At 40.9% G+C, this 22318-nt stretch overlaps 1 protein-coding gene across 3 annotated transcripts in view; it reads left to right on the forward strand.

Moving 5' to 3' along the window:
* LOC115073676 (tripartite motif-containing protein 59-like) overlaps positions 1 to 22318 on the forward strand; it is a 112289-nt gene that overhangs the window by 53871 nt on the left and 36100 nt on the right. For 2 of the 3 annotated variants that reach the window (XM_029572505.1, XM_029572328.1), the window contains exons 5-7: positions 10578 to 10720; positions 19243 to 19346; positions 19443 to 19544. In XM_029572505.1, the coding sequence (XP_029428365.1) occupies positions 10578 to 10720; positions 19243 to 19346; positions 19443 to 19544 (349 nt within the window). The remainder of the gene's footprint in view (positions 1 to 10577; positions 10721 to 19242; positions 19347 to 19442; positions 19545 to 22318) is intronic. The other variant, XM_029572413.1, reaches the window with a different exon arrangement.

Here is a 22318-nt window from a genome sequence, read left to right on the forward strand (position 1 = left end):
CAACGTCTTCAGGTTCCTCCGACACTGGCGCACTACCTGTGGAACCGATCATAGACCCGATTCCGGCAGCGCTGGCACCGCTGCTATCCCAGATGGAAGCGCTTATGGCCGCTTTTCCACCAATGGATCCCAGGTCTCCGGCTCAAATACCCTCCCCTCTGACAGCATCATCGGGAGGAGAAACACCATTCCGCATCCCTCCATCGGGAGTTCTGCCTCAGCCATCGATGCCATTACGTTCCTCAGCACCGACCGTCCATCGGTGCCACAGTCATCCCTCGATGCCTGCATCAGTGCCTCCAATAATTCCTCATTCCTTCAGAGCCTAGACCAGGACCTTCAGGTATCCAACCACCCTGTCCCCCTCTAGTTCCTAGAGGGACGGGTGCTGATCCTTATGATACCTGGGCTGATGATACCTCAACACACATTTACTTTCACCACCTTCACCCACTGAGTAGGAAGTGTTCTCCAGAGGACCTCTCCTTTATAAATTTTGTGAAGGAAATGTCTGGTTCCCTTTCAATTATAGACAGAACAGGATGATAGGCACCAGATGATGGAGTTGCTCCAATTCCTGGATGCCCCCAAGGTAATCACCTCTATTCCCATCCATCAGGTCCTTCTGGATCTCCTCAAGAAGAACTGGGAACATCCTGGTTCAATTGCTCCAGTACACAGGAAAGCTGACACTACCTATTTGGTGCAGTCAGCCCCAGGTTTTCAAAAATCACAGCTTGAGTGCTGATTTACTAGAATCTTAACACCATTTTTATTTTTTTAAAAATCAGATGTTCAGCCTTCAACTTTAAGGCACCTTTGATTCTGATCTTGACTTTATTTTGAAGTTGTTTTTTTTTGAAAGATATTCCTTTTCTAGGATTTAAAATCAGTATGTTCCCAAATGTAGCTAAGGTCACTTAATCCAAAAGGAAACATTTTCTGTTAATGCACACTGCTGTTTTAAATTTGGGGACATTGCTTGGTGTTTTTTTCCTTGTGTTAAATATCAAGGAATTATCATCTTTGATCCCTCACACTTGAATATTTTCCTCAATGATAAACAGTCAAGATGCTCCTCCCCCTTCAATCAGTCTTTGGGTGTCATGGCTTAAGGCGCTTAAACAATTTGAAGATTCTCCCTTAGCATTCATTTTGATTTCTTTATTTCATATTGTATTCCCCATTTTTGTGGTCTGAAGCTCTTGATCTATTGTTTCTTCTAATGTCTTTTTATTGTATTTTGATCTCTATGTACTATTTCCAGTCAAGCTTGATTGACTTGTTATATTTTGAAAATGCATAAATAGTTTAAAGAGAAAAAAAAGCATCAGTCCAAGACAGATCCCTGAGGTACTCCACTGTTAACCTTTTTCCACTGTGAAAACTGACCATGTAATCCTACTGTTTCCTTTCTTTTAACCAGCTTACAATCCACAAAAGGACATCCCATCTCATGACTTTTTAGTTTTCTTAGGGGCTGTCTTGCAGGACTTTGTCAAACAGCTTCTGAAAATTCAAATACACCACATTGTATTACCATAAGGCTGCCTTGATTCACTAGGGCATTAAATGGATGGTCTCAGAAGATCAACTCACTATTTTACCTAACTGGCTGCTTTTGGAATGGGAGTTAAGTTTGCTCTTCTCATTACACTTCCAGGCATGAAACTTCCATCTTATATGTGGAGAATTCCTACAGTGTTGGCCACTTATAATGCCCTGTGTTCTCCGGATTCCTTCGTAAGAAAGAAATTGAATATGAGCCACTATGCTTCCCTTTTGGCTCAATCCTACTCTTAATTGGTAAAGTAATATAAACTGGCCCATTTGGCAGAAGTGTGGGATTTGAACACTTGGGCATCTAATAGATGAGAATGCAATAGCTTCCTTCGCTACATTAGCAAATAAGTACAACTTACCCTCCTCCCAATTTTTCCATCAGTTACAGCTGACACCCTGTCTACACCATAGTGAAATTTCAGTGACTAATCTGGTTGCATCTCTGGATCTCCTGATGTTGTGCATACAATTTTGCATGCTTGGTCATGAGGCCTCTCGTATATAGACAGCAGAGTCCATTCTTCCAGATGTGTGGGTCTGGAGAAGATATGGGAACGCAATCTCTCTCCACCTGAATCTCTCAGCTGACGAGTATCATGAAACTATCCTTATCTGCCAGTATTACCAAATCTCTATACTTTACCCATCTCTCCACATAGACCCCATTAAAATTGTTTTAAGGCCAGCCAACTCCCCCCTCGAACCTGACATTGTTCCTCAGGATAGTGCTTTGAGTATATATTTGCATGTAATAAAATCCTTCCCTTTTGGTCTCAAGTGTGGAATTGTGAGTACAATTTTCTCTCCCTAATATCTTATTTTGATGTGCTGCGTTCAAAATATTTGTAGGTGCTTTAATTCGTCAGGTAAACTATTAGATATTCTAGCTATAGCTAGATAGTCTGTCTTAAAGAATTGGAAGGATCATCGCCTTTTACATTTCTACTTTTTGTGGAATATTGTCTGCTTGATTTACAGATAACCCATGGCAGCCATTTTATATCTTCAGCACAAAGCTAAAATTACTGCTGTCTGGAAACCTCTCTTAGTTCTTAGAGCTTTTATGATATGACTAGTGGTTATGTAATCTTCCTTTGTGTTTTTGTTTCATTTCTGTTTTTGTTTATATGAAAATGCAATAAACAGTTTTGAACAAACTAAGGAAGGATTGTACCCACCCTGTATCCAGCTGCAAGAGACCAGTTGCATTTTCCGAAAGTGGATGCCCTTGTGTGTGCCCGTCACTAAGCAGACGACTATCCCCGTAGAAGGGGAAGCAGCACTGAAGGTTGCTATTTCCAACCTCGTCCTATTTCCAACCTCCCACTTATCACAAAAGTTCTTGAGAAAGCCATAAACAAACAGCTATCAGACTACTTGGATGAAAACAATATTCTCGCCCCCTCACAGTTTGGCTTTCGCAAACATCATAGCACAGAGACCTTACTCATTTCACTCTCCGACCAAATATTGAAAGGTCTTGACAAAGGTCATTCACACATACTCATTCTCCTAGACATATCCGCTGCATTTGACACCATAAAGCATCAAATCCTATTAGAACGTCTCAGCAGCATTGGTATCTCAGGCCTGGCCCTACAATGGTTCCACTCATACCTGGCTGATAGACAGTTTAGCGTGCAAATGGGGAACTCCACCTCCAAGCCCCACAACCTCTCTCAAGGAGTACCACAAGGTTCATCGCTATCGTCCACACTTTTCAATATATATCTCCTCCCCCTCTGCCATCTCCTTGCTAAACTTGACCTTCCGCACTTCATATATGCCGATGACGTGCAGATACTTATTCCGATTAAAGACTCAATACACAAAGCCATTGAAACCTGGAAATCCGCCCTCTCTGATATTAGCAGCCTCTTATCTAACAACTTTCTCGCCCTCAACACTACTAAAACAGAACTTATCCTAATATCACCCCCAACATATCCCCCACCCTCCTTATGACCCCCACACAAACACACAACAATGGCCCTGCCACTGACCACACCTTCCCCACCCATGTACGAAGCCTCGGCGTACTCATTGACTGTCATCTTAACTACAAGAAATTCATTAATAACACCCTTAAAGACTGCTTCTACAAACTGCACACCCTAAAAAGACTCAAACCTCTCTTACATCTCAGCGACTTCAGCTCCATATTACAAGCCCTCATATTATCGAAAATAGATTACTGCAACTCCTTGCTACTAGGTTTGCCTAAAAACACCATCCAACCTTTACAACTACTCCAAAATGCAGCTGCCAGGATTCTCACCAACACTCACAAATATGATCACATAACCCCTGTACTCCAACATCTACATTGGTTACCCGTCGCATCTAGAATTACCTTCAAAGCCCTCACCCTAATACACAAATCCCTTCATAACAACAACATGCACTGGTTCAAAGAACACTTCTCCTTTCACAACAGTAGTAGACCCACCAGAAAACAATATCTAGCCACACTACACACCCCCTCACCTAAGCTTACTAAACTCCGCACCACTAACGAAAGAGCCCTCTCCCTAGCAGGACCGATAATTTGGAATAAACTACCCACTTCCCTCCGCCAAGAAACCTGCCCAAAAATATTCAGGCAAAACCTGAAGACTTGGTTCTTTAGACACTCATACACCTAACATTCACACATTCACTAGCCCCCCCCCCTCCCTAACTCCTAACCTCCCTCCTCCCATCTCCCCCCCCACCCTTTTTCCTTCCCACCCCCTAACTCCCATCGCCCAAAAATATTCAGGCAAAACCTGAAGACTTGGTTCTTTAGACACTCATACACCTAACATTCACACATTCACTAGCCCCTAACTCCTAACCTCCCTCCTCCCATCTCCCCCACCTCCCATCTCCCCACCCCTTTCCACCTTGCCTAACAATTAGCTTTCTACTATGCTTCCCGGAAAGCAAATTTTATCAAGACAGCTTACTGTAAATAAGAACATTTCTACTCACAAACGTGTATATATTCCTCGACAACCATTGTATATACAAATTTATACCTCCTACAAATGTTGATATCAATCATATCTAGCAGAATCTCCCTGCCCCTCTTCTGACTAACCACTATCATGTACCCCACTTAGTTAATTATTACTTGTATAACTTCCATATTACTCGTATGTTATTGTTTTTGTTATTATTGTTATTTCTACTATTCCTATTATAATCATGTGACAAATGTAAAGCCTGTTGCTAAGTTCTGTTCTCTGTAAACCGATGAGATGTTCCCAACGTTCGTCGGTATATAAAAGATATTAAATAATAATAATAAATATAATTGAGGCCATCCTTAAGCAGGCCTTTGAAGCGATGGCAATGATTTTGCAGATAGCTTCTTGTTGCTCTCTAGTGGCTCACTGTTTAGTTCTCTCTCGAAGTCCATGAATCTGGTGTGAATTCCAGGGCAGTGATAAAACCGGCAGCTACATTTATGACTAATGCGGGCTGCAAGCTGGTCCACACTTTGGCCAAAGGGGTGGCTTCGGTAATAGCAGCCAGGCATCAGCTATGACTCAATTATTCAGCTGATACAATTTCAGTCTAATCTTATGAAATTGCCCTTTAAGGGATCTCTTGGGAGTGAGCTGGAAGAAATGGCCCATAAGTGGATTGAAGCCCAGGTTACTTGGTTGCTAGAGAATAAGAAGCAGACGCTGTGCTCCTTCGGCACAAGAGTTGTATCGAAGGCTTCAGACTTTCATCCCTATAGCAGAGCAGCTTCTTTGGGTAGGTCTCAGACCTTTTTACCCAGGCAGCCCAGAAGGGGCACAGGCTTTAGGTAGTGGTGACCCCCTCCTGCCGAGCCTCTCAATGAAGGTGTACAGACCCACCCCCAGGAACAGGAGGTAGGGAGTCGCTGCTTTTTTTTTTTTTTTTTTTTTTTTATAGACTGAATCGAGATCATGTCAGACCAGTGGGTTCTGGAGATAAGAAATGGCTATTCTCCAGAGTTTCTCAGTGTTCCTTGTGATGTCTTCATAATGTCTCCCTGCAACTCTAGGCCCACCTAGTAACTCGTGGTGAGGTTTAGGTATTAGTGTAGGGGTTAGGGGCCACTTTGACATTGAATGTGAGATGTACGAACAGAACAGTGCTCTCTTGTGAACATTTGATGACCCTCTGAGTGAGGAAACCCACCCAAAGATGAGATTTGTGCAATGTCCTCCCAACCTAGCTTGATGTTACCCAGAGAATCCATCAAGCTAGGTTGGGAGGACATTGCACAAATCTCATCTTTGGGTGAGTTTCCTCACTCAGAGGGTCATCAAATGTTCACAAGAGAGCACTGTTCTGTTCGTACACCTCACATTCAATGTCAAAGTGGCCCCTAACCCCTACACTAATGCCTAAACCTCATCACGAGTTACTAGGTGGGCCTCCCATACAGATATAAATACCTCTCTAGGGTCAGGGCATTATGGCTACTCTTTCTTTTCCCCCCCCCCCGGTGGTTTATATGTAGGAAATACCACATTCTGGCACTTATCTCAATGCGAAAACGTGATCACATTTTGCGGTAATTTAGCTCTTCACATAGGTATTAGTGCAAATTGCAAAACTCCCTATTACCATAAAACACGCTCCTTTTCCCATCGCATGCAATATTTACCGCATTTTGATAAATCCAGGCCCTTAGATTGTAAGCCCTCTGGGGATAGGGAAATACCTACAGTACCTGAATAATCCACTTTGAAGCACTGAAAGTGTGAAAAGTGTAATATAAATCTAAAATATATCATTACGTCAGCTTTGCTCCATCTCCATCTACTGGTTGAGGTACTTAACTCACTGGTCCTGGATCTACCTATCCTTAAAGAAAAGGAAATTATCAGGTAAGTAGTAATTTCTTCTTATTCCTGGGCATTAAAATGTGATCCATCTGTTTGGGACCTTGCCAGGTTCTTGTGACCTTGATTGGCCACTGTTGGAAACAGGATTGACCCTCAGTCTGACCCATTGTGGCAATTCTTACATTTTTATAGTCAAACGTTATCTTAGTTGTGGATACAGTGTGAAAAGTTCATATGTCAAGATTCATACATCACTATAGGTAGAAAATGGAAAAATTGCTTGCAGTTTAAAAATCTTTTCAAATTAAAAAAAAAAAAAATAGACCTGTACATCATGGCTACAAAAGCAACAGGAAAAGTTTTCATATGCTTTCAATTACAGAAAAAAAAAACACATGTGGTAGATATTTGCTGCTGCTTGAAATTTTTGAGCATAATCTTCCCTGCCTCCCCCTCCCAAAAAAAAATCTGACACTGGGCTGTTTTTATTATAGGAGGAACAAAACTTTTAGCAAGGGGATGCATTAGCGAAATCTGTCACTCTCTGCACCCTGAACAGCCTTAAGTACCATAGAGGAATAAGAACTCACAACAAAGAATCCTTCAGTGAAGAAGTTGAAGAACGTCATCTGATAAAGGATCAAAATGATCCTAGCTTTCTTTTACGATAGGGACAACCTGTTCTTCTAAATGAGAAGGAAAGTTGGTGTACAGATAACAATTTTGTTCAAGAAGTTGGTAAAATTCTTATCCACCAGAGAAGCTTTTCAGCACTGGAATCGACTTTAGAATTTTGAGTATTAAGGGCAAAGTTGATACAAACAGAGTAATAAAGTATATTAGCATGTTCAATCAACTACCTATCTGCCAAACACTTTATATAGCCTCCCTGATCTGTTGTAGAATGTTTGCCACCATTACCATTCAACACAACTTTGTTTTGTTGAATGGTTTTGTTACCTCTTTCAGTACACTAAGAGTTTAGAGGCATGATGACCCCTCTTTAAGTGGCATCCATAAAACCTATTTAAGACATCAAGAGAACTTTGCCAGAGATTCACAGCATAGTCTAAATCAGGTACTGTAAAGAACTGCATATGCATGAGCCCCTTTGTCATAATGCAGCCTCATAGGTGAAGACCTACAGCAATTGTGGGTTAGCAAGTCTTGGCATCAGGGCAGTGATGGTCTGTCTTTGGGACACGTTCACCAAGCTCATAGCCTCAGCAAACTAAGGAACTGTTATGTGTGATCAGTCTTGCCGTGACTATGCCTCGTAGGTAGTCCTGAGACCCACACAAACAGCAGGTGAGCAATTCTTGACATGGGCCAGACTAAGGCTGAGTCCAAAAATCCTATACAAAGACCAGGCTTGCGGCTGAAGTCAGGTAAGGACAAGGCTGATAGCTTCAGGCAAGGCTGATGGCTGAGATGACAGAACCAGGCTGGAGCTGAAGGCAGGAACCAGGCTGGAGGGCTAGAACAAGACACAAGACTGGAACCAGGAGTAACAGGAACCATGAAACTTTTTTTCTTGCTGAGGCAAAGAATCCAGGTCCATGCATTCTAAGTCTAGAGTGTGATATATTGGGGCAGGTACCCAACTCTCCCAACTTGGACAGTCATGCACATGCACACCCTGAGTCTCTTAATCAGGTCCTAGTATCACATGTCAGAGCATCCAGTGGCAGCTCCCTGTCACATGGTGAACATCCGCCACTAAGGAGTCTGGGAAGGCAGCTGGATTCAATCAGGTACTTTGTCAAAATCTAACACAGGAGACCATTGTTCTCATAACTTAGTCTCATTATGGCTTCTTACACTGCCAGCAAACTGACAGAACATTTTTTCCCTAAAATTTTGATTTTCAATAATGATCAGTGTAAGCCAGGGGCTGTTGTATCATGAGACAGGATGAGGTGGCTGCCTCAGAGGGAACATTTTGGAAGCAGAAAGTGTCCTGCCTCCATGCACCACCTTCCTTTAAAAAAAAACCAAACAAAAACCTTTGGCAGCTGCCTCACCATCTTTCTTTGATCATTAATAGTGTCGGAACAAGGGAACACTTACTGTATATACTTGGGTATAAGTTGAGAAATTGGAAACCAGAAAATTAGCACAGAAAAACTGCCTTGACTTATATACACATACAATACATGGCGCCCCCCCCCCCCCCAAAGACTCACAGGGGCCTGGGAGCAATCTCCTGCTCCTAGGCTGTCAGCTGCCACTATTCAAAATGGCACTGGTAGCCCTTTGCCCTTACCATGTGACAGGGCTACTGGTACCATTGGCCTGGGCCATCTATAGCTCTTACCATGTGACAAGGTGGGCCAATGGCACTGGTAGCCCCTGTCACAAGTTAAGGGCTGCCAGCTCCATTTTGATTACTGGCAGCGGGTGATCACTTCCGGGCAGGGACTTTGGGTGAGTTTTGGTGGGGAGCTTTGATGGGTTGGGGCTTTTTTAATGGAATTTTGACTTTAGGGAGGGAAGGATAGAAACAGGGAGGGCAGCCATGGGGGAAGGGATTTTTAAAGTTATCGGTTTGTTTCTTTGTGTTCACAATTTCATAAGCCCCCTAAGTTTTACCCTCGACTTATCCATGGGTGACAGATAAATCTTGATTTTTGGGGCCCCAAAATACCCTAGCCTTATACATGAGATCAACTTACACAGGAGTATATACGGTACTCGATATTGCCGTCCATCCACTCAAACGTTTGATCCTTTGTGTACATTTTCAGTTCTTTACTGATTTGCAGACTCCTGGAAACATCTCATGCTTAATATATACTGCTCAAGCATTTCTCCTTGTAACTCAGTCCTTTCTAACCACTTGTATGATCTGAGAAACTCCCCCAATAATGAGGAATCAGATTGGCCAGAGTCATCCAAGATTTCTCGTGAAATAACCTGGACAGACCTGAAAAATTATAAATATCTTCCACTGTGCCTGCTCTCAGATTACACTGCAAACTCTCACACAATAGTCAGGTGTTGGATGGAAGCCAGAATTCAAAGTATATTCATTCACCCAGAAAATATAATTCCCCTAAATGAACAAAGATAGCTCTCTTAACTTCCTATTTGTAAAAGTAGAGAAATGGGACACATTTTTAGTTTATTACATGAAAATGTCAGGAAGACTAATAGCTGAGGTAGAATTGCAGAAGGCTAACCTAGTATTAATACACAAACTTAGCCTACCAGAAAATGCAGAAACAGAATCCGTTTAGATTGGGGTGGCCAATTTGTTAAGAGCCACAAACAGGCCAGATTTTCAGGATGTCGGCAATGAATACAAATGAGAGAGAGAGAGAGCTGCATGCACTACTTCTACTGTATGCAGATTAATCTCATTTACATTCAGTGTGGATATCCTGAAAACCTGGCCCATTTGAATCTTGAGGACATGAGTTGGCTACTCCTATTTAGATATCTGAATCTGTGTATTGAGTTTTCCAAATTTTGGTACTATCCCAAAGAGAATTTTTCAGACACTTAATGGATATTTTTTTAAATGCCTAAAAGTTTCAGATCACTTAAATCATATCTGTTTATATGATGGGTAAAAGGAAACCATTTGAAAAAGGTCAGTTAACCTTAGATTGAACCTTACAGGACCTTTAGAAAGTTCAGCTGTCTACATTTCCTAAAGCTACCTTAGTCATATCTTTTTGGTTGGAACAAGCCCAAATTTTAATTTTGTGCTTGTTTTCATGACCCAGTTCTAAATTGTTTTATGGGTTCAAGACTTAAATTACATGAGAAGAGAAATTTCTATTGTTAAAACAGGGCAGAGGCACTCTTCAGTTTCCTTGCAAGTGTTTAAATAGGGTAATAGATGCATATTTTATGAACTTGCATAATTAAAAACTTTTCATGGTACTAAATTGACAGCTAGGATGGACACTAGGCCTTAGTTATAAGTTGTTTGATTTATACTTTGTGTATTGCTCAATTTAAATTCTTTGATTTGTGGCTTAGATATTAAATCATTGGCTAATGTGATTTTTTTTTTTTTCTATGACCGTGGTGGCAAGGGTTTTTCTAGGATCCCCTCTTAATGTGCATCTCTTTAGATGTTTAAGGATGCTATTACTAATTTCTATTTTATTGTCTGTCCTTATCCATGTTATTTTGATTGTTGCTTGATAGTAAGCTATGAAATTTCTTAGTGATCTTATTTTTTCTTTACAGAATGAAAACTCAGCTAGATCTAATGACTATGGCATCTCGCTATGAAAAAGTACCCAACTCAAGAGCAACTGAAATGAATATAAAACCTGTACTTGATACTATTTCAGCTCTCCAGTTAACAGGGGACTTGAACTGCTTTATAGGTAACATAAAGTAAGAAGTATCATATGTAGTTAGTGACTTTTAGTTTTTTTAAAACCATATCGGTTTGTTAATTCTTAGAAGTAATATCTTGATTTCTTCAATTATTTAAGCTTGTTAATCTCTATAGATCATGAGACCTTTTATCAAATTAACGTAAGAGGTGAAAACATGTTATGCCAGAGCTGGGGGGGGGGGGGGAACCTAGGCTCCTAAACTTCAGTAACTGCTGCTAGGCCCAGATGGAAGGGCTATTACTGGAGATAGAGCTTGAGAGGTGCTACTATAGGGATGCATGTGCATTAAAATCCATATAAAATGATGGTATGGGATGTGTGTTTTCAAAATAGACGACAAATAAGAAAACTCAGAATACTTATTGGTGGTGGTACTATGGCAGAGCCTGCTCAGACAGCATATTTATCTATAATTCCCTTATCTTATTGGATAGCTATCTCACCAAAGTCTGTCTATCTTCCCCTGGCCAAAATGCCAGAATCAGATGTCATTCTTTTTCTGTATCTTCTGAGTGCTCTTTTTCTGCCATGCAGGCTGAATTAACCATTACATGTGGATGAAGTCACTCTCTCCTAGCTAGTAAAGCTTTGAGCTCTACAGAGCATGTGCAGGAGTTGCCCCGAGCCTCCCCAGGCATAGCCCAAACATGTACTCATTCCCTCCAGTAATCTTTTTTTCAAAATCTTTCCAAATTTATTTTCTTCAGTTTTATTTGCCTTGCTGCACTGTAGCACCTACAACAGCACACTTCTGTATGCCAAATAAAATTTTGCTGTATCAAAATGTCTGGCAAGGAAGCTCAAGTATCTGTGGTGCAGTAATGTCCCTCACTGAAAATTATTCTGGCTTTGCTCCAGACCATACCCAAGCAGTGCCTTTGGGCAGAGATCCTGTGTTCTCAAGAGTAGCTGTGTAACCTTCTCAGAGCATGCAGTCAGTCCTGCAGTTCAGCAATACTTGCCTTGCTGGGAAATGAGTTGAGTAGGAACTCCTCAGAACATTCCCATTGGCCCAAATTGAAGCCATGGGATCAAGTGAGACAATCATCCTTCATCAAACCAGAACTGGTATCATAGAAAGTTAAGACCACATCAGCGCACTTGACACACAGTGCACAGATGCAAGCATCTAGGTACAGGAAGCTGTGATACATGGAAAACCTCTGCACTACATAGGCTTGTGAACAAATTGAGAAGCTTGTGAGTGGACAAGGTGGATTGGCCAAAAAATGGTTGACTGACAGGAGATGGCGTGTAATAGTGAATGGCACCTACTCTGAAGAGTGGTGTTAAGTGGAATGCCATAAGGATTGTTTTTGTACCGGCTCTGTTCAGTATCTTTGAGTGGTATTGCAGAATGAGATGGAAGGTAAAGTTTATCTATTTGCAGATGATACTAAGATGTGCAAACAAAGTGGACATGCCTGAAGGCGTAGAGAATGAAAAGTGATTTAAGAAAGCTTGGTCGAATATTTGGCAGCTGTGATTCAATGCCAAGAAGTACGGTCATGCATCTGGGGAGTAGCAATCAAAAAGATGCATGTGATAGGGGGTGAAAATGTGCACACACTGGGAGAGATACCTTGGGTTGATAGTGTATATGGTGATGTGAGGGCAGTGAAGCAGTGTGATAAGGCAATAGCTAAAGCCAGAAGAACGCAGGGCTGCATAGAGAAATAATCAGCAGGAAAAAAGTGATAATGCTCTAGTTCAGGTCCTTGGTAAGACTTCACCTGGATTACTTTTTTAAGTTCTAGAGCCCATATCTCAAAGGATAGACAAGATGGTGATGATCCAGAGAATGGTGACCAGAATGGAGTGGGGTCTGTATCAGAAGAATGAGGAGTCTAAAGGATCTGAATATGTATACCCTGGAAGAGGAGATGCAGGGGACATATATGATACAGACCTTCAGATACCTGAGAGGATTTAATGAGGCACAACTTCAAACCCTTGCCATCGGAAAGAAAGAACTAGGGAGGTCACAAAACAAAACTTCAGGGGGCTGACCTAGTACCAGTGTCAGGAAATACTTCTTTGAGAGGGTTGTAGATGCATGGAATGCACTTCTGGAGGAGGTAGTGAGGATGAAAACAGTAAATTCAAGAGGGCATGGGACACACTGGATCCCTAAAGATTAGAGGTTGAAAATGCAGAAAAGGGTGCATGGGAATAACAATCATGGAGTGGTATGGGATTACTACCATTAACTGATTAGCCTTGATGCTTTGGGTGCAACAGCAACATCACTTCCACTTCAGCAGTGGGGGGAGGGAATTGGATTCAGACAGCCAATGCTGGACCCTGACCTTTACAGTCTAGGGTACTGATATGCAGACGTCAGGAAAAGCACAAGACTGCTATAGCCAAGAACAAAAGGAAAGCTTGTTCAAGTAGCCTGACTGTAAATATCACTACCCTTAACAAGGCTTGGGAGTAACCTGCACGAAGTGGCGGTTACTATCTTAGGAAACTTTCTGGGCAGACTGGATTGACCATTTGGTCTTTTTCTGCAATCATTACTGTTAGTATGCAATCCAGCCACTCCTATCCAGTATTGCTGAAACAGTGTCTCATAAGGGTGAACACATCTGATCCCTTGAAATGGGGTGGTTCTTGTCGGTCAGTGCAGCAGAAGCAAGTCAGTTGATCAGGGCTTTTCCACTCAGAGCTAGTCATTGGGTCCTGGGTTAGTAAACATTCACATTCAGAAGAACATGCAAGTATGCCTTCTACCACTTTTCTTGGATATGCCTGACCATACCCAAAAGACCTGTCATGTTCAGTTTGTGGAAAAGGCAGGGACAAGTGTCAAACTCCACCACCCCTGCCAACCCACTTGGAAGTTTTCAGGCCCCTCCAGGTAGTAGATGCCTATCAGATCCAGCAGCTTTCCATGTCTGCACTGGCTGTGAGATGAGATGATGGGACACGCCTGTCTTTAACATTCCCATGGCTAAGAAGTTGCATATCAAATCCAGAATCCAAAAGATCTCTAGCATTTGAGGCCATCCAACTGTAGTGTGTCAGTTTGCCCTAAAAAGACTGCTAGCTAATCTTACTATGAAAGCTTTCCAAAGTTCTATGCTTACTACCCATATCTCTATGCACCAGTTGTATGTGGTGCAATATACTCATGATTATAGTCAAAATCCTAAAGGTTTTTCTATGGCTTGTGGCAGATGGGTTTATTACCCATAGGAAGGAAGAGTGCATTAGTCACCTTCCTTCTGTCTACCAGTTATTTGACTATTTCAAGTGCTGCCTCAGCTTCAGTTGGAGCTCTGTGTTATAGGGCTTAGGGCCAGTAGCATCCAAGGTGATATCCATGGGAAGTTACTGGACCTACCTGTTCTTGGTGTCAAATTAAGAAACAGAATATAGCTCTCCAACCCTATCGAAGGTTTCTGAACTCCTTCTCCACATCTTAACAGGTGTCAATTCTGACCTCTTCAGCAGTACCACTTACTGCATCTTCTGACCCAGTGCCAGCAACCTTCTCTGTTCAGACCCTGTCAGCATGAGCGCTGTTATCCTAAAAACAGGGCCCAGTTCTTGATCCCTCCAAACTCCATACTGGTGGGAAACAGGATACAAATCTTCTTGGAGGCCCAGTAATTAAGGATCTCTGTCTGCCAAATCAGTCTGGATACAGTTTGTGCTTTCTCCTGCCTATCATCCCGTCTACACTGTGCAAATCTTGATCCACATGTCTTACCTAAAACAGCTTTGCAGGGAAGTGCAGTCAATAACTAGTGTCTGCATTCCACAAAGGATAGGATTTCTACTCCCAATAGTTCCTCCTCCTCAAAAAATTGAGTATTGTGGTCCACTCTGGATCAGAGATCCTCAAATTTCTTCTTTAGGAGGAATTCAAATTAAATTCCCTTAGCATGCTTCTCCTTTATCTAAAAGCAGGAATAGATGTGCATGCTCAATAGGATGAATGTTCCATATATCCATCTAAGCTTCCCGTTGGTGCTACACTTACTTCAAAGTTAATTCTTCCCACTACTGACAAGATATTCGTGTTTACCTTATCGGCAGTCCTGAGAGCTCTACCTAATGTATTGCCCTAGCAGGTGCACACATGCATAGTTGGTGGATTCATGTTTTTCTTGTACCAGAATATCTGACTAGTCATAGACTCTCAAGCATTCTTTCCTTTCACAAGACAGTCTTGGTGGTTCGGCTCCTCTGATGCAGCAGTGGTGGCACTGAATGATTTGCTTCTGTTGCCCACACAGGAGGGGGCTGAGGAGTCGGCTCTACCGCTTTTTCTCCTGCATTATCTGTGTCTTATCCAGGCTCGTCAATGTTAACTGGAGCGGAGGTGGCCTTTACTTCATCGAAGTCTACTCAGCATGTTATTCCCTTCTCTACCGCCTTTGGGTCATCTCCTGACTTCATGCCTGGCGAGTCAACAGCTACTCTTAAAACACCGGCGGTGGATATTCTTGATGCTGTTTGGGAAGTTATGGAGCACTTTAGTACTAATCTTAAGTGCCGCCTCTTACAAGATGGACTCTGTTCTCTCTAAATTGGAGCCTTTGGTCATGAACCATTAAAACCAGACTCCAGGAACTTTCAGGTCAGACTCTTTAAACCAAGATTTTGGGAAAATCCAAGCCGTGCAAACCACTTTAATTCAGGAGCATAGATCTTTCTCGACTAATCGAGTTTCTTGAAAATTCTTCATGCAGATTAAACTTACATTTTTTGAATTTTCCTAAATTTGCTGGTGAACCTCCTTTATTGTCCCTTAAAAGATATTTTCAAGTTATCTTGAAGATTCCTCCTGACAAGTCTCCTTGTGTCAATAAGGCTTTTTTCTTCCAGTTTCTACTTGTTCTAATATTGCTGCGAAGATTTCTATGGGCTCACCTAATTTGGCTAAGTTCTTGGAATCAACTCCTGAGTTTATTGAATCAGCTACCCCGGTCTTTTTTTTTTTTTTTTTTGCAGACCTAGATGTTTGGTGTCATATTTTCGGAATCTGGATATATTTCATGGCCTTCAAATTCATATTTTTACTGACAGTCAAGTCACTTAGATTGAGGGGGTGCCTCGCTTTAAGAAAAGACTGAATATCGGAGCTACTTTTAAGTTACCCTTGTAAATATGCTAAGTGTCGCTCTGATTTTTTTTTTTTTTCACCTGAACAGCTTTAATCTTTTCTGAACGCCAGGAAAGTTTTTTGACTTCGTCTCCCTTCCCTTCAGTATCTTGATTTTCCTAGGTATTTTGAGGGCATGTACTTCTAGTTAATGCCTTTCTTCTGATATATTCTTTTTTTTCCCCCTTATTTATTTTGTTTCCCCCCCCCCCCCAGGTTTTTTTTTTGTTTGTTTTGTTCTTAGCAATGTTTAGGACATTTGTTATCCTCAGTAATATGAAGTTTCTTTTATTTCTTTATTTGTCCTGCTATTTCTCTACAAAGTTGTAAGCTTTGTTCACAAAATATCATAAAAAGTTAAATAATTGAGGTGAAAGCCTCTTATATAGATCCAGTTTTTGAAGGAAGATATTAAACAAAAGCATTGGTAAATTAAATGTAAGATATTGATAAAGACAGGCTAAGAATTTGAAAAGAAGTTTGTTGTAGAGGCAAAAACTCAAACTTTTAAAATAGATTCAAAGCAGAAAGCCTGTGAGGGTATTGGTTGGACCATTAGATGATAGAAGGGTTAAAGGGGCACTTAAGGAAGATAAGGCCATTGAGGAAAGACTAAACAATTTCTTTGCTTAGGTGTTTCCTGAAGAGGATGTTGGGAAGATACCTATTCCAGAGATCATTTTCAAGGGTGATTCAGATGAACTGAACCAAATCACAGTGAGCCTGGAAGATGTAGTAGGCCAGATTGACAAACTGAAGAGTAGTAAATCACCTGGACCAGATGGTGTATATCCCAGAGTTCTGAAAGAAAAATGAAATTTCAGACATGTAACAAATTGTAACCTATCAATAGTCATACATTGGTCACCTTCCAGTCTTCAGGTACAATGTAACACCAATATTTAAAAAGGACGCCACGGGTGAACCAGGAAACTATAGACCAATCAGCCTGACTTCAGTGACAGGAAAAATCATGAAAACTTAAGAATAAAATCACAGAACATTTAGACACGGTTTAATGGGACAAAGTCAGAATGGACTTCTTGCCTCATAAAGTTACTACTTTTTTTTTTTTTTTTTTTTTAAGGGGTGCACAAATGTGGACATTGATGAACAGATGTGTTGCATTTGGATTTTCACAAGGCATTCAGCAGTCCCTCATTTTTTCTAAGAAAACTAAAACGTTGTGGGACAGGAGCTGATGTCCTTTTGTGGATTTAAACTAGTTAAAAGACAAACAGGATTAACTGGTCTGTTTACACAGTGGAAAAAAACAGGAGTTCCTGAGGGGTTTGTACTTGGACTGGTGCTTTTTACTATATTTATAAATGATATGGAAAGGGATATGATGAATGAGGCTATAAAATTTGCAGATAACTACTCTGCATAATTTTGTGTCAAATCTCAAGCAGATTGTGAAAACTGCAGGAGGACCTTGTGAGGCTGGAAGATTTGGGCATCAAATGGCAGATGAAATTTAATGTGGGATAAGTGCAAGGTGATGCATATAGGAAAAATAACCCTTGCTATAATTACACGATGTTAGGTTCCATGTTAGGAGTTAACACCCAGGAAAGATCTAGGTATCCTTGTGGATAATACATTAAAATCATCAGCTCAGTGTGCTGTGGGGGTCAAAAAAGCAAACAGAATGGTAGGGATTATTAGGAAGGGAATGGTGAATAAAATGGATGTTATGCCTCTGTATCTCTCCATAGTGAGACTGCATCTTGAATACTGTGTTCAGTTCTGGTCACTGTGTCTCAAAGATATAGTTGCACTGGAGAAAGTATAGAGAAGGGTGACCAAAATGATAAAGGAGATGGAATGGCTTCCTGATGAGGAAAGGATAGAGGTTAGGGCTGTTCAGCTTGGAGAAGACAGCTGAGGGGGGGAGATAGAGGTCTACAAAATCATGAAAGGACTTGAACAGGAAAATGTGAATTGGTAATTTACTCTATTGGATAATACAAGGACTAGGGGGCACTGCATGAAGTTAGCAAGTAGCTCATTTTAAAATCTGATTTTTTTTCACTCCATGCATAATTATACTCGGCAATTCATTGCCAGAGGATGTGGTTATGGCAGTTAATGCAACTGGGTTTAAAAAAGGTTTGGATAAGTTCCTAGGGGAGAAATCCATAAACTGCTAATAAGGAATAGTAATTTGGGATCTATTTTGTTTGGGTACTGGCTGGGTACTTCTGATATGGATTGGCCAATGTTGAAAACAGAATGCTGGACTTGATGGACCCTTGGTCTGTCTCAGTATGGCAGGTCTTATGTTATGTTCTAAGTGAACGTCTTAATTAAACAGCCTACCAGGTTGCTGTTCTATGTCAGACGGGGAGGCACCAAATCCTAGCCTCTCTCAAAGGAAGTATTAAAGATTTGGAGTTATGCAACCAGACATTGGCCTATCCTACAAACTACCTATCTTCCAGGAGTCTCCAGCACACTGGTGGATTACCTTGCTAGAGTTTCCTTGACTGCTCGAGTGGTCTTTGACAGTCAACAGCCAATCAACTACGTGACTTAAAAGGTTGATTACCATTTGATATGTATGTTTGAGCAGAACAAAACATTTTCCTCCTTTTCTACCCAGTGATCAGACTGGCTCAAGATGCTTTTCTCATCGTTTGGGGGGGGGGGGCGCAAGGCTCATGGACGCTGTTCCACCAATTTGCTGATTACCAGGGCAAGGCAAAAGCTCCTGCAATACCATGCTAACTTGATTATTATAGTTCCAGCATGGCCCAGGCATGGTTTATATATCTCATAACTTTACAGCTATGCTCTTATATCTGGGGACAGATGCTACATTAGAGAATTTTCATTCTGAGTTATTAACACTTTAATACCTCAGTTTAACGGCTTGGCTGTTGAATACTCCATAGTTCATCTTTCTTAACCTTAGAGCAATCGAAAGCATCTACCAGAAAGCTATACCTTCAGGTGGATTAGATATTCCACATGGTACCAACAAAATAAACAATGGATTAATTTGCTTGGCCCAAGCACTTGCTGACAAACTCATTTTTCTGGCTCGGGGCTCTCCACCAGTTAAACATCTTAGCAGCTTACCATATTCAGGAATGTACTAAACCCATCCCTACTCATTCTCAAAACATCTATATATGTATGAATGTATGCTATGTTTGTCATGTAGGTTTGTCTTGACTAGATTGTAGGCTCCATGGAGAAGGGACTCTGTGTATTTGTACAGCACTGAATGTCTACTAATGTTAAAAATGATAAACTAGTAGTATGTTATGCTTGTTCAATAACTTCATTAGCTATTTAAACAGTCTTCCAGATTTAAATATGTTACTTTAAAGCTAGAAGGATAATGTTGTAGTATTTGTAGTATAATTGGCTTTTATTTTGACAGATCCTTTTGCTGAGAAAAATAAAGATTTAAATGGAATATTCACATTTAAAGATACTGTGAAACACTGGAAGGAGCCAAAAAATGCAATCTCTGACAAGTACTGTGTAAGTTTTTTTTTTATTTTGATTTGGGTTAATAGGTATTCTTTTTTTGTCAATGCAGTACTGACAAAGTTGAGTTTTTAAAACATATTTTTCCAGCCAGTACCTGGACAGGATGAAGATTTCACTAATGGTCGAAGGATTTGTGTTCGCTATATGTCCATATCAGCAATGGCTAGGTTTCGAGGCATGAGTCATGAGGTGAGAATTCATCTTTCGTACTGTCCTCATGTAATTTTCTTGGAACCAGTCATTCTTTTGTCATAGCTATTTAGCATTCTCGGATTATTACATGCAGTGGTCATGCTGGGTCATGTAAGCTATCATTTTCTTGTGTGAAAGTCTGAGGAAAAATGTAGATCTCTTACAAGTCTTCCATGAACACGTGCTATAAGAGCCCTAGGCATTCTGACCTACTTTTTTATTTTGTCACAGTTGCAGACTGATCTTCTCTCTAGCCTCTAGTCTTAATGTATCTTTCTTTATAAAGTGGTATCTGAATTTAAGTGTTAAAAGAAAAATACTGAAATGTATATTTACCTTGTGACCACAAGGAAGAAACCCTACCACCTTAAACTTGTTTTCTACCTGGCATGAACTGAAGCCTTCAGAAAATTGATCAAGGTTTTTGTTTTCCTTTATATAACCATTCCATGTATCATGGGCTACCAGATTACCTTAATACTTTGGCAAACTTGAACCTGAAAAGATCACATCTATCTATACCCTTTGGACAATAACTTTGGTAACTAACCTTGGGTCTGCTTTTGTGGAAAAGACTGCAACAAGGATGAGTCATTCACTAAAACACTTGTCTAGACAGTGGTTTTTGCTTGATTTGTCTTGTCTGGGTAAAGGATTGATTTCAGAAAAATGCCCAGTTTCTGCCCTTTAGGGCGTTTTGACTTAAATCAAAATGTATCTGTTCACTGGTTTGTTACTGTTTGAAAAATCAATGTGGATGCTTTCTAGTTTCTTGTTCACCTTGTTGATGGTTGAGTATGAAAACGTTTGATTAGCTAACTGTCAGTAACATGGCATACTTAATGACTTATTGCGATTTGTATAGCACATACCAGGTGTATACAGGACAGGCCTTACTTAGAGTTTAGAATCTAGTCAAGGCAGATACAGATGCAACAAAAACATAAGAGATTTTGAGCTAAGAAAGCAACCTCCTAAGAATTAATGTTATAGGTGGGGTAATTTAGGGAAAGGCTTAGTAGAATTAAGCAAACTTAATTTTTATTTAAGAAACTGCTACGAATAAGTTGAGAAGGCTGAAGTCCAGGACCTGCTACTCAGTGCCACCAAGAACGCTCACACCTTAGACTCTCTTGGGAGAAAAGTGTTTCATTGAGCTATGCTAATGCATACAGCATTCTATCACTCTTAATGTATCTGTATATGGAGGACCTTCTAAAGAAGGTGAAGTTGCAGAGCAGCTTCATAAAAAGCAGTGTGAGGACTTGCGTCACTAGGGGATGACTGTACGGCGTGTGGAAAACACATGATCTGATCAACTTTTTGATGCTTTCAAGATTGCATTGAGTCTCTGCTGTGGGGGACTGCTACCTGAAGACTTGCTTGGCTGTGGACATCTGACCATCAACCAGATTTTGAGCAGACTTGCAGAATTGCCATGCAGTGGAGAGAATCTTTGAAGTAGGAAGTAGTAGCTAGGATAAGACCACTGACCCTACAAACCCTCCATTGCTTCTCCAGATCCACCCTCTTCAACTAGGAGGTAACCAAGTGGGACACCAAGGAAACATTTTCTATTAGCTAAGGAAACATTTTACGCCACCCCTCATTTTCATCAGCAGGGACCTCATTCTCACCCTCTGCAACAGAGGACTCCCAAGCCATAACTGGCATATCAAAATCTGAGATGGGGTTTTGACTGTAACAGTCTGGCTGAGATTCCAGTATCTGTGGAAGAACTTATTGTCAGGAAGGCTGAGATTTCATGTAAACCATTGGCCCAGAGTAATTTCAGACATATGGTGCTCAGCATAATCTGAAAAGGCTACAGAGTAGACATATTGGACATCTTCCAAATCACCTACCAGATCCCACTTGAGGGATTTTTCAGCAACTAGAGCTTTCTTCTCTTATAGGCCAATGCGGTCAAACCCATTCCACTGGAGGAAAGAGGATGGGTATTATACTCAATTTATTTGATTCTGCAAATACGGAACTTCTTAGTCTAGATCTAAGGGCCTTGAACAACACGACAAGAGGCAAAAGTTCAAAAAAGCTTTCCAAGGGCACCTTCATACCACTAAGGAAAAGAGTAAATGGAAAAACCTGACAGACATGTCACCATTCAGAAACCAGTAGGAAAAAAGTTCAGCCTTCCAGCATACTCTCTATTTGACCTTAAGGTTGCCATACTCCTACAAAAACTTCAAAGGGTCTCTCCAGCATGAAACTGGAACTCATAATTTTTTTTTGTCACCATCACCTTAGGTCTGATCGGGGACAATGGCTTCATTGACACTATTAAATATGTCAGGCCAATGCAATTCAAATGCACTAAAACTGTGCAATTAAAATGAGCGCCTGTGGTGTTAACGTGCGCACAGACTCCTCTCCTGGGTACTCGATGCAGTATTCAAATGAAACACAGATGAAAAGGGTGCCCAAAATGTGTGTGGTGGGCAAAAAAGCATCCATAGCACTACCCATTTTATTGCATTGGATGTCCATATACCATCACAGTTGTGCCACAATGTGGACGTGCCAAAGTTCTGTCAAAAGGGCATATAGTCAAATGAAACATGAGAAATGTTGCATATTTATTAGAAACTTAATTTCCCCCCTATAGCATCAGAATGTGAGTCATGCTCTGCGTCCTAAGCCTGTCTGGGGGGGGGGGTATATAAATCAATGCAGGAAGTACAATTCTTTTTGCTCAGTTCAGATTGGATCTGTACTGTGAATTGGTGTGACATTCCTATTTACTATTGCCG

Source organism: Rhinatrema bivittatum, chromosome 1 (assembly GCF_901001135.1).
Source record: "Rhinatrema bivittatum chromosome 1, aRhiBiv1.1, whole genome shotgun sequence".
Lineage (NCBI taxonomy): Eukaryota > Metazoa > Chordata > Amphibia > Gymnophiona > Rhinatrematidae > Rhinatrema > Rhinatrema bivittatum.